General features: G+C 42.4%; 1 protein-coding gene across 4 annotated transcripts in view; it reads left to right on the top strand.

Moving 5' to 3' along the window:
* The window catches only part of LOC126426671 (zinc finger CCCH domain-containing protein 10-like), a 173,916-nt gene that overhangs the window by 81,150 nt on the left and 79,319 nt on the right, over positions 1-13,447 (top strand). For all 4 annotated transcript variants that reach the window (XM_050088562.1, XM_050088564.1, XM_050088561.1 and 1 more), the window contains exon 6: positions 8,559-8,690. In XM_050088562.1, coding sequence (XP_049944519.1) covers positions 8,559-8,690 — 132 coding nt within the window. The remainder of the gene's footprint in view (positions 1-8,558; positions 8,691-13,447) is intronic.

The raw sequence follows: 13,447 nt of genomic DNA on the forward strand, positions 1-13,447 counted from the left end.
CTCCACCAAGAGTGTCTTTCCGCCGTCCACCTAACCTTCGTAACCTCTTGGTTCATCCCTATGAAATCCCCAAACCACCTTCCCTACCCTCTGGCTCCTACCCTTGTAACCGCCCCCGGTGTAAAACCTGTCCCATGCACCCTCCCACCACCACCTACTCCATTCCTGTAACCCGGAAGGTGTACACGATCAAAGGCAGAGCCACGTGTGAAAGCACCCACCTGATTTACCAACTGATCTGCCTACACTGTGACGCATTCTATGTGGGAATGACCAGCAACAAACTGTCCATTCGCATGAATGGACACAGGCAGACAGTGTTTGTTGGTAATGAGGATCACCCTGTGGCTAAACATGCCTTGGTGTACGGCCAGCACATCTTGGCACAGTGTTACACCGTCCGGGTTATCTGGATACTTCCCACTAACACCAACCTATCCGAACTCCGGAGATGGGAACTTGCTCTTCAATATATCCTCTCTCCCCGTTATCCACCAGGCCTCAATCTCCGCTAATTTCTAGTTGCCGCCACTCATACCTCACCTGTCATTCGACAGCATCTTTGCCTCTGCACTTCCACCTCGACTGACATCTCTGCCCAAACTCTTTGTCTTTAAATATGTCTGCTTGTGTCTGTATATGTGTAGATGGATATGTGTGTGTGTGCGCGAGTGTATACCCGTCCTTTTTTCCCCCTAAGGTAAGTCTTTCCGCTCCCGGGATTGGAATGACCCCTTACCCTCTCCCATAAAACCCACATCCTTTCGTCCTTCCCTCTCCTTCCCTCTTTCCTGATGAGGCAACAGTTTGTTGCGAAAGCTTGAATTTTGTGTGTACGTTTGTGTTTGTTTGTGTGTCTATCGACGCGCCAGTGCTTTCGTTTGGTAAGTCACATCATCTTTGTTTTTAGATATATTTTTCCCATGTGGGATGTTTCCCTCTATTAATATATATATATATATATATATATATATATATATATATATATATATATATATATACACTCCTGGAAATTGAAATAAGAACACCGTGAATTCATTGTCCCAGGAAGGGGAAACTTTATTGACACATTCCTGGGGTCAGATACATCACATGATCACACTGACAGAACCACAGGCACATAGACACAGGCAACAGAGCATGCACAATGTCGGCACTAGTACAGTGTATATCCACCTTTCGCAGCAATGCAGGCTGCTATTCTCCCATGGAGACGATCGTAGAGATGCTGGATGTAGTCCTGTGGAACGGCTTGCCATGCCATTTCCACCTGGCGCCTCAGTTGGACCAGTGTTCGTGCTGGACGTGCAGACCGCGTGAGACGACGCTTCATCCAGTCCCAAACATGCTCAATGGGGGACAGATCCGGAGATCTTGCTGGCCAGGGTAGTTGACTTACACCTTCTAGAGCACGTTGGGTGGCACGGGATACATGCGGACGTGCATTGTCCTGTTGGAACAGCAAGTTCTCTTGCCGGTCTAGGAATGGTAGAACGATGGGTTCGATGACGGTTTGGATGTACCGTGCACTATTCAGTGTCCCCTCGACGATCACCAGTGGTGTACGGCCAGTGTAGGAGATCGCTCCCCACGCCATGATGCCGGGTGTTGGCCCTGTGTGCCTCGGTCGTATGCAGTCCTGATTGTGGCGCTCACCTGCACGGCGCCAAACACGCATACGACCATCATTGGCACCAAGGCAGAAGCGACTCTCATCGCTGAAGACGACACGTCTCCATTCGTCCCTCCATTCACGCCTGTCGCGACACCACTGGAGGCGGGCTGCACGATGTTGGGGCGTGACCGGAAGACGGCCTAACGGTGTGCGGGACCGTAGCCCAGCTTCATGGAGACGGTTGCGAATGGTCCTCGCCGATACCCCAGGAGCAACAGTGTCCCTAATTTGCTGGGAAGTGGCGGTGCGGTCCCCTACGGCACTGCGTAGGATCCTACGGTCTTGGCGTGCATCCGTGCGTCGCTGCGGTTCGGTCCCAGGTCGACGGGCACGTGCACCTTCCGCCGACCACTGGCGACAACATCGATGTACTGTGGAGACCTCACGCCCCACGTGTTGAGCAATTCGGCGGTACGTCCACCCGGCCTCCCGCATGCCCACTATACGCCCTCGCTCAAAGTCTGTCAACTGCACATACGGTTCACGTCCACGCTGTCGCGGCATGCTAACAGTGTTAAAGACTGCGATGGAGCTCCGTATGCCACGGCAAACTGGCTGACACTGACGGCGGCGGTGCACAAATGCTGCGCAGCTAGCGCCATTCGACGGCCAACACCGCGGTTCCTGGTGTGTCCGCTGTGCCGTGCGTGTGATCATTGCTTGTACAGCCCTCTGGCAGTGTCCGGAGCAAGTATGGTGGGTCTGACACACCGGTGTCAATGTGTTCTTTTTTCCATTTCCAGGAGTGTATAAAAAGAAAGATGATGAAACTTACCAAACAAAAGCGCTGGCAGGTCGATAGACACACAGACAAACACAAACATACACACAAAATTCTAGCTTTCGCAACCTATGGTTGCCTCGTCAGGAAAGAGGGAAGGAGAAGGAAAGACAAAAGGATATGGGTTTTAAGGGAGAGGGTAAGGAGTCATTCCAATCCCGGGAGCGGAAAGACTTACCTTAGGGGGAAAAAAGGACAGGTATACACTCGCACACACACACATATCCATCCACACATACACAGACACAAGCAGACATTTGTAAAGGCAAAGAGTTTGGGCAGAGATGTCAGTCGGGGCGGATGTACAGAGGCAGAGATGAAGTTGAAAGACAGGTGAGGCATGAGCGGCGGCAAATTGAAATTAGAAATTAGCGGAGATTGAGGCCTGGCGGATAGCGAGAAGAAAGGATATGCTGAAGGGCAAGTTCCCATCTCCGGAGTTCTGACAGGTTGGTGTTAGTGGGAAGTATCCAGATAACCCGGACGGTGTAACACTGTGCCAAGATGTGCTGGCCGTGCACCAAGGCATGTTTAGCCACAGGGTGATTAATATATATATATATACATATATATATATATATATATATATAATGTAATAATAATTTTTTTGTGCAATAAAACTGACATACAGGACCCCCCGTCGCCCAACAGTTTTATAATTCATGTACAATACATCTACATAATATACATCAAAATATTCACCATAGACTTTATTTATTATTTAACAAAGGTTTTCTGAATATGGTACTACGGTTACCCGCTGACTTGATACTTCCCTGGCACTTTAGTACAAGAAATAATATATTCTGGAGGAGGAAGATGGTAGCAAACAGAGCAGCTGCTGTGTTGATTTAAGTGTCTGTGAAGCTAAGGTGCCCTATTTGGTACTTAATGAAATTGTTACACTGCATTAACAACATTTCCAAAACCTGTCATTTATAGTGCAGCATGTTCTGCTACAGTGTTAGGAAAAGTGATGTCGGCAGCTGAACATAGTACCCTGAACTTATCCAAATGTTTGAGGTGTTACAACAAAAAGCGCATTAAATATTACAAAGTGTGTAAAATGTGGCATGCAGACACAGAGATCAGGGTGTGCTACGGATCAGTCCGTCAGCACAGGGAGGGTGGGGGGTTACCACATCACGCTTATGCCTTTTAAGCACACACTTTACAAAATGGTAATAAGCAATTTTATTTAACGTACTGATCGCTAATAGTTTACATGAATGTTACGTAATGAACAAAAAATAACAATAATAAAAATAAAATAAATGCAAAAATATGCATTTTAACTTTTGGTTTTCCAGTTCATCAAAACAACTGAAAGCACTGGCATCTATATTCACAAAAGAAATAAATTTTTACTGTCTTCACTGCTGCATCTACAACTGCAATAGACCGTGCTGCCACTATCACTATGACTTCCTGCACGGTCATCTTTTTCTGTGTGTGAGATACACTTTATCTGTGACAACATTCTCCTTAACACACAGGAAATCCCGCACTGTGCGCACGAACTGCAGCTTTTCCCCCTGATGAAACAAGTAGAATTTCCGTGTCATCATTATTACTCAGATTTGGAATTTCAGATCCATTTCCTTAATCTGCTTGATTGAATCCCACATTTTAAAAGCAGTAGAAGATGGCATGTCCGTGCGTTGGAAATGTGGTGCTAAGCATAAAAAAATTAACGTTTTCAAGGATGGTGGGTCTTTCCAGCTTCCGTCAGATTCACTGTCCCCTGCACAGTGAATTTCTGTAATAAATTCCAAAGGTGAGGATAAAGCCCTAATCTGAAGGCTGCAATTTGCTTGTGCTGTTTGGTTGCAGGGACTCTTAACTGCATATAGCATAAACTTAAGTTTTGGGTGTGCAGGCCAAAAATCCACAAACAGGAGAATTTTCCTGTTTCAGGTTCTCGTTCTTGCATCAAAGGCTGTAAAATGGCTTCTCTATTTGTTCCCCTGTCACCTACACTTTGTTATTGACACTGTAGTTCACGGCAATGCATTTACGCTATTAAAACGATCAATTGGCCTGTCGTATGCAGAGAAGTCCTCGGTTCCGAGCATATTGGCCACCTTCGCTACATTTCCACCGTGCAGCATCATGCTGTCGATGGCAATTTTGCGTGTGTGTGCTGTCTGAAACCAGTCTGTGATAATTCTTTCCATCTTCGCATATTTATGGTAACTGGCATATTTCGGCTTTCTTGAATGTGGCCCACTGTTGCACTTTGCAAAACAGAGCCTTTGGTTGTTGACAGTGGTCTTCAGCATAGACACTGATATCATAAAATTTTTCGCTAATGCAATGCGTATTCTGCAACAGATTTCAACACTTTCGAGAATTTTTACATTCTCCTCCATCGAAAGGGGTTTCCTACTGTTTTCCTAATAATTTTTGTCTCGAAACTGAGACACAAAACACTTAACTTGTACTCGAAAGAAACAACTATCGATGCAACACTTCACTTACTTATACAAAGCTACAAACAATGTTATGTTATAAAGACAATTAACTCTCAGCACGTTGTTATGGCAGCAGCAGCTGCGTCAATTGAAACTGACTCGCATCCATCTGTAGTGAAATTGACTCGGCTCTGCCTGCAGCAGCAAATTCGTTGGCACAACCGACACAGTCGATCTTAGCTAGCAGACCAAACTGCGCTCAGTGCATATACGAAACTATATTATAATAACAACAAAAGCAATTAATTATTGATAAAATTATTTACCTGGATGGATAAAAAATCTACTCACCAAGTGGCGCCAGAACACACGTGTAAAGGACTGTTGTGATTGGCAAGCTTTTGGAGCCAGTGGCTCCTCCTTCAGGCAGAAGGATTGGAGGGGAAGGAAGAAGGGTGAAGGAAAAGGACCGGAGAGGCCTAGGAAAAGGGATAGATTTCGGGAAAGTCACTCAGAACTGCAGGTCAGGGGGGACTTACCGTATGGGACGAGAAGGAAAGACTGATCTTATCCTGTATGGTAGACCTCTCCAGTCCTTTTTCTTCACTCTTCTTCCTTCCCCTTCAACCCTTCTGTTTGAAGGAGGAGCCACTCCTCTGAAACCTTGCCAATCACAACAGTCTTATATGTGTATGTTCTGCTGAGACTTGGTGAGTAGATTTTTCATCTATCCAATTAAATAAAACAATAATGTTACTTACAAATACTGGGAAGTGGATGTCTTCTGCATATGATCACAATCACAGGGTGAAGTTAATGTTGAAACAGTACAGCTACTGTAATATCGGCATACTTCCTGTATAAAATGTTAACCCGCGATCAGGTCCCAGAGACGGCACGACAGTCGACATACTGCAGTATCGTCCTCGGCCATATATCATTGGCTGCCGTATAGAAGGGTACGGGTTCGGCGCACTGCACTTGTGGCCATTGTCGCCATTTAGACCTCAGAGCTGCTACCTCTAGATTGGGTAGATCCTCAGTCGGCTTCACGAGGCCGAGTGACCCTGGTCCAGTTGGCCCACTGAAGAGGAATACCTGGCAGTGTTGGGAATTGAATCCGAGTCCCCCACACGGAGGGCTGCCGAGTCGATCGCCCGGCTCTGGGGGTGGTGGTCATTTTGTGTGTAGCACTCAATATTCAAGAAAGTTGAGGTTGGGAGTGCTAACAAACAACTGAATATTCATCTGAAGTCACAACAGCCTCAAACTCAGTCAAAACAATTACTTCCTTCAGTCACCGAGCTGAATGTAGCCTGGTAATGGCAGGAGGCAAAGTCGTAGCACCACAAGTTGTTCCGACTTTTACTGGTTCAGATCTACAGAGTAGAGGAACCGTGGCTCGAGAAAATTAATGGTATAATGTCTGTAAACACTACTCTAAAGCCAGGGTCATCTTGTGTCAGTTACGTCAGTTTTTCTCCACGAACGTGGTTTTGTAAAGTATAAATCGTGAGAAACAATATTATGAAAAGGATAGTTGCTACTCAACATATAGTGGAGATGCTGAGTAGCAGATAGGCACAATAGAAAGACTGTCACAAATAAAGCTTTCGGTCGTTAAGGACTTTGTCAACAATAGAAAGAAAAACACACGCGCACACACACACACACACACACACACACACACACACACACACACACACACAAAATTTAATGGGAGTGATAAAATTATTGAAAATGGTGGGAAAATGTTAATTTTTGGAATGTCAATAGGGAGTTATTCGGTTAATCACTGAGTACGAGCATCACTGTCCTGCACTATTTTCAGCATAAAGCAGATATCAGCAATGCATGTCATCGTCTAGTTGGAGGTAAATTATTGGAGGTCGGTACGCAGAAGGTGAGGAACAGTTGTTAACCAGACATGGCTTTACACCGATAACATACAAAATTAATTGCTTTTTGTGGATAGCCTTTCCTTCAAATTGTGCTTTATCTACATGTTCATGTTTATTGTTTTATATCTAAAAACAAAGATGATGTGACTTACCAAACGAAAGCGCTGGGTTTTAATCCCACATCCTTTCGTCTTTCCCTCTCCTTCCCTCTTTCCTGATGAGGCAACAGTTTGTTGCGAAAGCTTGAATTTTGTGTGTATGTTTGTGTTGGTTTGTGTGTCTATCGACGTGCCAGCGCTTTCGTTTGGTAAGTCACGTTGTCTTTGTTTTTAGATATATTTTTCCCACGTGGAATGTTTCCCTCTATTAATTCATATGTTTATTGTTTTATGTATATGTAGCACTTTTGCAGCTTTGGTCGAAAAGGCAGAATCGTGTTTGCTCTGAAAGATTTATCTGTAGCCCGGCACGAGGTCTAGATTAGCTTGGAACGTGACACCAACACATGTTAGTATGAAATGTACGTATGTGCTGGAAGGGGGTATGTGACAGCGGCAACACTCAGTTTTAAGTCATTTGTTATATGGTTGTGTGTATTTGCCCTGAAAATGAAAAGTTTTCCTCGGATAATTTGGCACCTATTATGGTAAATAAATGTGGAAAGTAAATATTATTTCATTGGCTATACAAATAAGCTGTTCTACTATTATGATTTTCCATTACCACTTGTGACTGGGTTTAACAACACTCACCTGTTGAGGTGAGTGTGGACAGATCCTTCTAAAATTTTACTTATTATTGTAATGCAGCTACTTGCAGGAAAAGTATTTCTTAATAAGTAATCAGGGAATATGGCAATTTAAAGGTCAGGTAAGACAGTTTTTCTTAATTTATTGTTTATGCTGTTGCTTTAGTGTTAAACAGTAAATAGTTTGTAATAGATACCTGAAAAATTATTTATTTTTTTCAGAAAATGTTTGTGGATTCATCATTGATATATCACTTCTCCTTTGTTTTTAATAAAAAAATACCTGCAGTTTGGTCAGCATTCTTCACTGCAGTTGCATATTACTTACAAGCTAAATTCAGCTGTAACTGTGTTTGAATTTAACTTAGTAGTAATATTCACCTCCTTTCCACAAGTGACATATGTTTATGCCAATCACTGTATTGAAGAATTGTTGGAACTCTGTATCTTGTAACTATTCTCTACTCGGTTTCATCCAATATAAGTGAGTCGTAACTTATGGTGCATCTAGATAATTTGCGTTGTTCCCCAACGAATGTGAACACTGAAGGAGACCACTGAGATTGCACATGAAAACATGGTGTTCATTGGCGTACATTGATAAAAACAAATTTTCCATGGGGCCATGTTGTGATAAATTACATTCTAAGAACTGTAATTGTCACACTGTTCACTGAAGTAACCTTCCATCTAAAAGAAAAAAAAATATGTGCCTGTATGCTACCAACATTCGCAGTCAGTTTTTATGAAAGTAAAAATTAAATATAAATACATTGCAGCATATTTAAATATGCGTATTAACTTAATAATATAATGAATTACAGAATGCAATGAAATGAGACAGACAAAAAGTGTAATTGTACAGGCAGTAGGAGTAAGTGTAGGAGTCTTCAATTCTCCGACACTACTTTAAATGGCTCAGTGTCTTACCTACTGTTTCATATTGAATCTACTCTTCAGTGATCCTTATCAGTTGTCAAGATGTTTCTCTTTTTGTGACCTCACTATACACACAGCATTCGGTCTGTGAACTCTGCAGGTGCAGGACCTGACGGCGACGAACGAGTTCCTGCTGGACCAGAATGCGCAGCTGCGCATGGCGAGCAAGCGGCAGGTGGTGCCCGCGGTGAGCATGACGAGCACCGTGCCCGGGGCAGGCCCCACTCTGCAGGTGAGTGCGTGTATGCTTCAGTAGTAATTGAAGTAATTCATATCAGCTTGCCAGAGGAGGGGTACTGACTAGGGAGAGTCTTTGCCACTTCGTCATTTGACAGGGTAGCCAGTCAGCTGGCTGTTCTAGACCGCCGTTCGGTAGCTGTCTGCGTAACACGGTGGATCAGGTGTGACACATACGACGGATTGAGTGCCTTCTTTTCTCACAGTATAATGCGGCGATAGCAATTTGTTTCAAAATTGTGGTACTGGATTTGTCAGGTGGCTGAAACATTGGTACATTTCACAACATAACATGATCTACAAGCCACACAAATTTTAAGGAAATTGACTCTGATCACAAAAGCCTGTGACATATGTGCAACTGTTCTATTCATAAAGGTGATCTACTGCAAGAAATGAGGGATTAATGTGGACACGTCGCAACAGGCTTGGTGTTTCTAGGTCTGGTAGTTAGATTTGATATGTATTCACAACCTCCTCTTCTCACTCACTGATTTCTGAGAAGTTTGGCTGCTGCAGATCTGTGGTTTTTTTTAAATCCGCTTCCAGTTGTATATAGGGCCTTCAGTAAGTTAGTTACATATGTTGCCCCATGCTAAGACAACTGCACGACAAGACTGGTGCAGTTTGAGAAGAGAGTGTATATTCTGGGCCTCCAGCGGTCACAGTTCTGCTGCAGTTACAGATAATGAGTGCATCAAAGCGTATGAGTCAAATGGCGAGGCAGCTGGAAACATACTCCAAAATTGTAGTATGTAGGACACTTAAGATTCTTGTATGTGAAACATCTAAATCGCACACAGGTTCACTGCGAAATTCTCTCAGTGTACGGATCATATCCGATGTTGCATCCAGCCGTAGTGAAGTGGTGCCGACAGTTCGATCGAGGCTCCACAGACAGGGGTGGTGCCGGTCGCAAAGGAGAACTGCCGACATCGACCTCAGGCGACAGTTACCGGTCGTTCGAGGAACTGATTCGTAGCAATCGCAGGTTTCCCGACAGTGGGGACATTCACAGTTATCGAATGGCTCGGTGACTGAGAAGTGGGTTTCTGTCACCGAGGAATTGAATGATTGTAGAATGTTCTGGCCTTTCTTTGTATTTACTTAATGACTGTATTGAAAAATAATGTCTTGTATGTGTGTGACTTTGGAGTGCAGTGCAGCCTTCAATAAAAGTTACTTGGCCTGCAGTGAAAATGTGTAAGTTACTATTTGAAGTCCTACTATATTATTTTCTCTCTGTGGTGGATATTTTGTTATTACAACTAATGCTAGAGGTGTGCTCCAACAGGGGAAATGTGCTCTGTCCACAATATTGGGAAGTAAAATGAAGTTTTGTTGCAAATTTACATCTCATATTACATTCGGCTTAGCCATTTGGTTAACTTAAGAGATGTGCATTAACTCACCATAATGTTAAATCGTATAATAAGTGTTGCAATGGGTACCTGTTAATATGTTTGGGTGACATTGATAGTGTAACAAACATTATTTGTGACACGTGTTATGCACAAAAATGAGTCTGACCGTAAAGCGAAGATTCCGACGGACCGTGTGTCCTAGAAGAGGTTTTGGGTAGCATTGTAGCAGCTGCTATTAATTGTGTGACTTGTTGTTATTACGAACAAAACAGATGTGAATCAGTCTTAGGACAGCTGCTGTTACAACAAAAAAAAGATGTGTGAGTAATTGTGCAGGAAATCAAAAATAAGGGCCTTTAACAGTTGAGAAGTGGCAAAGATTAGTAGTGAGATGTACTGAAGTACAGAGTAGGGAGATACTTGGCAAGCTGTGCAAATTACGAGAGAGCTCAGAAGAGAAATGGCAAACGGTGTGGCGTACGGCTCGCACTAGCGCGGCAGCAGCGCAGGCAAATCTCAGCATTCATCTGTAATGGTGTGAGTGTGTGTTTCTTCCTGGTGTCATTTTGGAGTGCAAATTGTGACACACATGTTATCTAACTTAAGCATAATTTAGAAAGATTGTTAAATGGAAATTGTTGTGTGGAGCCGAGAGTCAGTTCGAGTCTGCTTACCAGATACGTGCACGTACTTGTTGTAAGAAGCACACTTGTAAGTGCTCACTTTTATCCAAACATATTGTCTTCAGGCACAGTGCAGTTTCCTCAGTTGTTAATTTTGTTTTGTTTTTGTGGTTTGTTCTTAAAGAAGGTCTTCACAATTTCAGCTGCTTACAGGCAGAGGAATTCGATCCTCCTCAAAAGAGACAGTGAATTTTTTTTCTCTTATACGAGTACTCGGGACACAAATATGACAGAGACTGGTCTGTAAGTTTACTGTAAGTGTTCCTGAGCAGTTGACTTGCGAAGATCTTTCTACATTCATTTCGTCATGTTTGTGCGCGAGAGAGACAGTGCACTGCTTTGAGACGTGACCGAACGGCAATAAACAGCTTGCACAGTTTGATCTGCAAATATCAAAAATTTTCTATTTTCGAGTAAAGTACACGCGTGGGTCCAATTATTGCTGAGAAAAATCTGTGTCCTCCTCGAGTTGTAACCCGTCATTTTTTGAGAGGTAGTAAATAGATAGACTGGCCCTTTTTACACTTGTAATTTAGGTTATAATAATAAAGCTTCTTTATGATTTCACTGTAAACTGCCAAAATAAATTGGCAATTTTTTTATTCTTATTCTTACAAGGAGAGGTTCCCTGCAGTGGGATTGACGTTTTGAAACAATCTATAAGGTGATGTAGACTAAGAGCCAAGGAATCGCACCGTTCAACCCGGTGGGCCCTCATTTGTGAGTAATCGATGAATTTTGTGGTTTGCTATACAGCTTTAAAAATGGTAACAACTTACAGACTGGTTGTATTGTGTAATGGTTAAGTTACTGACCTCACATGCAAAAGGTTGTCAGTTCAAACTTCGTCAGATACGTTGAAATTTTTTATTTTTAAATCTTGATTGAATTGATTTTGATCATTATTTTTATCAATTAATTGGTTTAAATGTAATTTTTTTTTATTCAGTTGTCACATCATATTATTTATTGTTATGACGGAGATGATTAGTCGCAGATAAGCACAACGACAAGACTGTCACGATGTATGCTTTCGGCCATGAGGCCTTTGTGAAAAATGGACAAAAACACACACACACACACACACACACACACACACACACACACACACACACATATGACTGCAGCCTCTGGTAGCTGAACTGTGGCTTCAACTGCCAGAGGCACCAGCCATGTGTGTGTGAGTTGCATTTGTGTGTCTGTTGTCTATTTTCGACGTCAGCATCTCTGCTACATGGTGAGTAGCAATTTTCCTTTTCATAAAATTGCTACATTCCGTCCTGGTCTACCGTATCTTCCTTCGCCGTCGGCGTTGTCGTGGTTACCGTGAGACACCGTTATACCAAGAGGAAAGGCGCGTCGATATTAGAGCATGAGATATGATGACCTTAAGCCATTGACAACACACAACGGTCACGGTAGCACCTGATTCCTGAATAGCTGCAGTAGTTAAGATCTACGAACTATCCCGTTGACCAGGTCCCCAAAACTTAACTCGTAACGAGATCCCTTCAAAGCAAATTGTCATAACGATCGTCTATAAAGACTTCGTACAACGAGAATAAATGTTACGGTTTATGGAATAATAACAGATACGACCAAACTGTCTTGTCTCTTCTGCTTTATTTAACATAACTTCGTTCACAGTTTCATTTCGCATTCACCACTCATTCACCGAAACCCTTTGATGAACAGTTTTGGTTGCTTAACACCAACAGTCAATGATAATGATACAACTTTTCTCCTTTTTATAAATTGAAGCCCGCTCTCCGTGATATAATAAAAAAAAACTGGTCTCAATACCGCGTGCCTCGTGAGACGCGAATAGACTTATCCTGGAATTGACCGCCCTGTAGGTGTACTCAATTTAATGACCACACTTCACTGTCGGCTATTTCGCGTAACTGAATGTCCATTTGTTAATCTGATTATACACTGTAGCTATTTAAAATTCGCCCCTATATTTTTCACAACGCACAATTAGCACTTCGTTACTTGTTTTCTTTTTTTTTTCTTCTAAGAGTAAACGGAAAAAAAAGACGCCGTATCATCGGCTTAGTCGATATAAAGCAAAACACCTTAATATGCCCAATTTTACCTCTTCATATAGGATCGGCTACCTTACTCATTAATTTATTACATATTATTTCCAATAACGCTAAACAGGTATCGCCGTTATATTTTAATTGTATTCAAAAGCATGTTACTACTATTATGACCGACCAAATCATAACAAATCGCGCGGCGTGCGTTTTTAACGATAACTTTACGCTATTCAAGTTCCGTTACAGCTGTCTTGACTCGTAATGTTACACTGGATCTTCCATCGCTTGATTTTATTTGTGTATGGAGTACTTCATTTGCTGTCATTTTTCTTCCTGTCAGTCTTCTTATGCTTAGAATCCTTTATCGTGGTTATTATTATCTATTAACTTCAATTTAATTGCTTCCATTTTGTCATCTGACATATTTGTCCGTGTTATTGCATTCATTACTTCTATTTCTCATTTTGTTTGAATTTCACTTTACTTACAATCTGCTTTCATTTAAATCATCATCTGTGTTATTTTGTCTATAGTGCAGTAAGAATTTATGTTTTAAATATTTGTATGACAATTGTCATCCAAAGAGATGTTGACCTTGTAACAAAGAATACATTCTTGACACCGTTGCACTACCAGTATAAATAGATTACTTCATCTTTA

The sequence above is a fragment of the Schistocerca serialis genome, chromosome 11, assembly GCF_023864345.2.
Source record: "Schistocerca serialis cubense isolate TAMUIC-IGC-003099 chromosome 11, iqSchSeri2.2, whole genome shotgun sequence".
NCBI lineage: Eukaryota > Metazoa > Arthropoda > Insecta > Orthoptera > Acrididae > Schistocerca > Schistocerca serialis.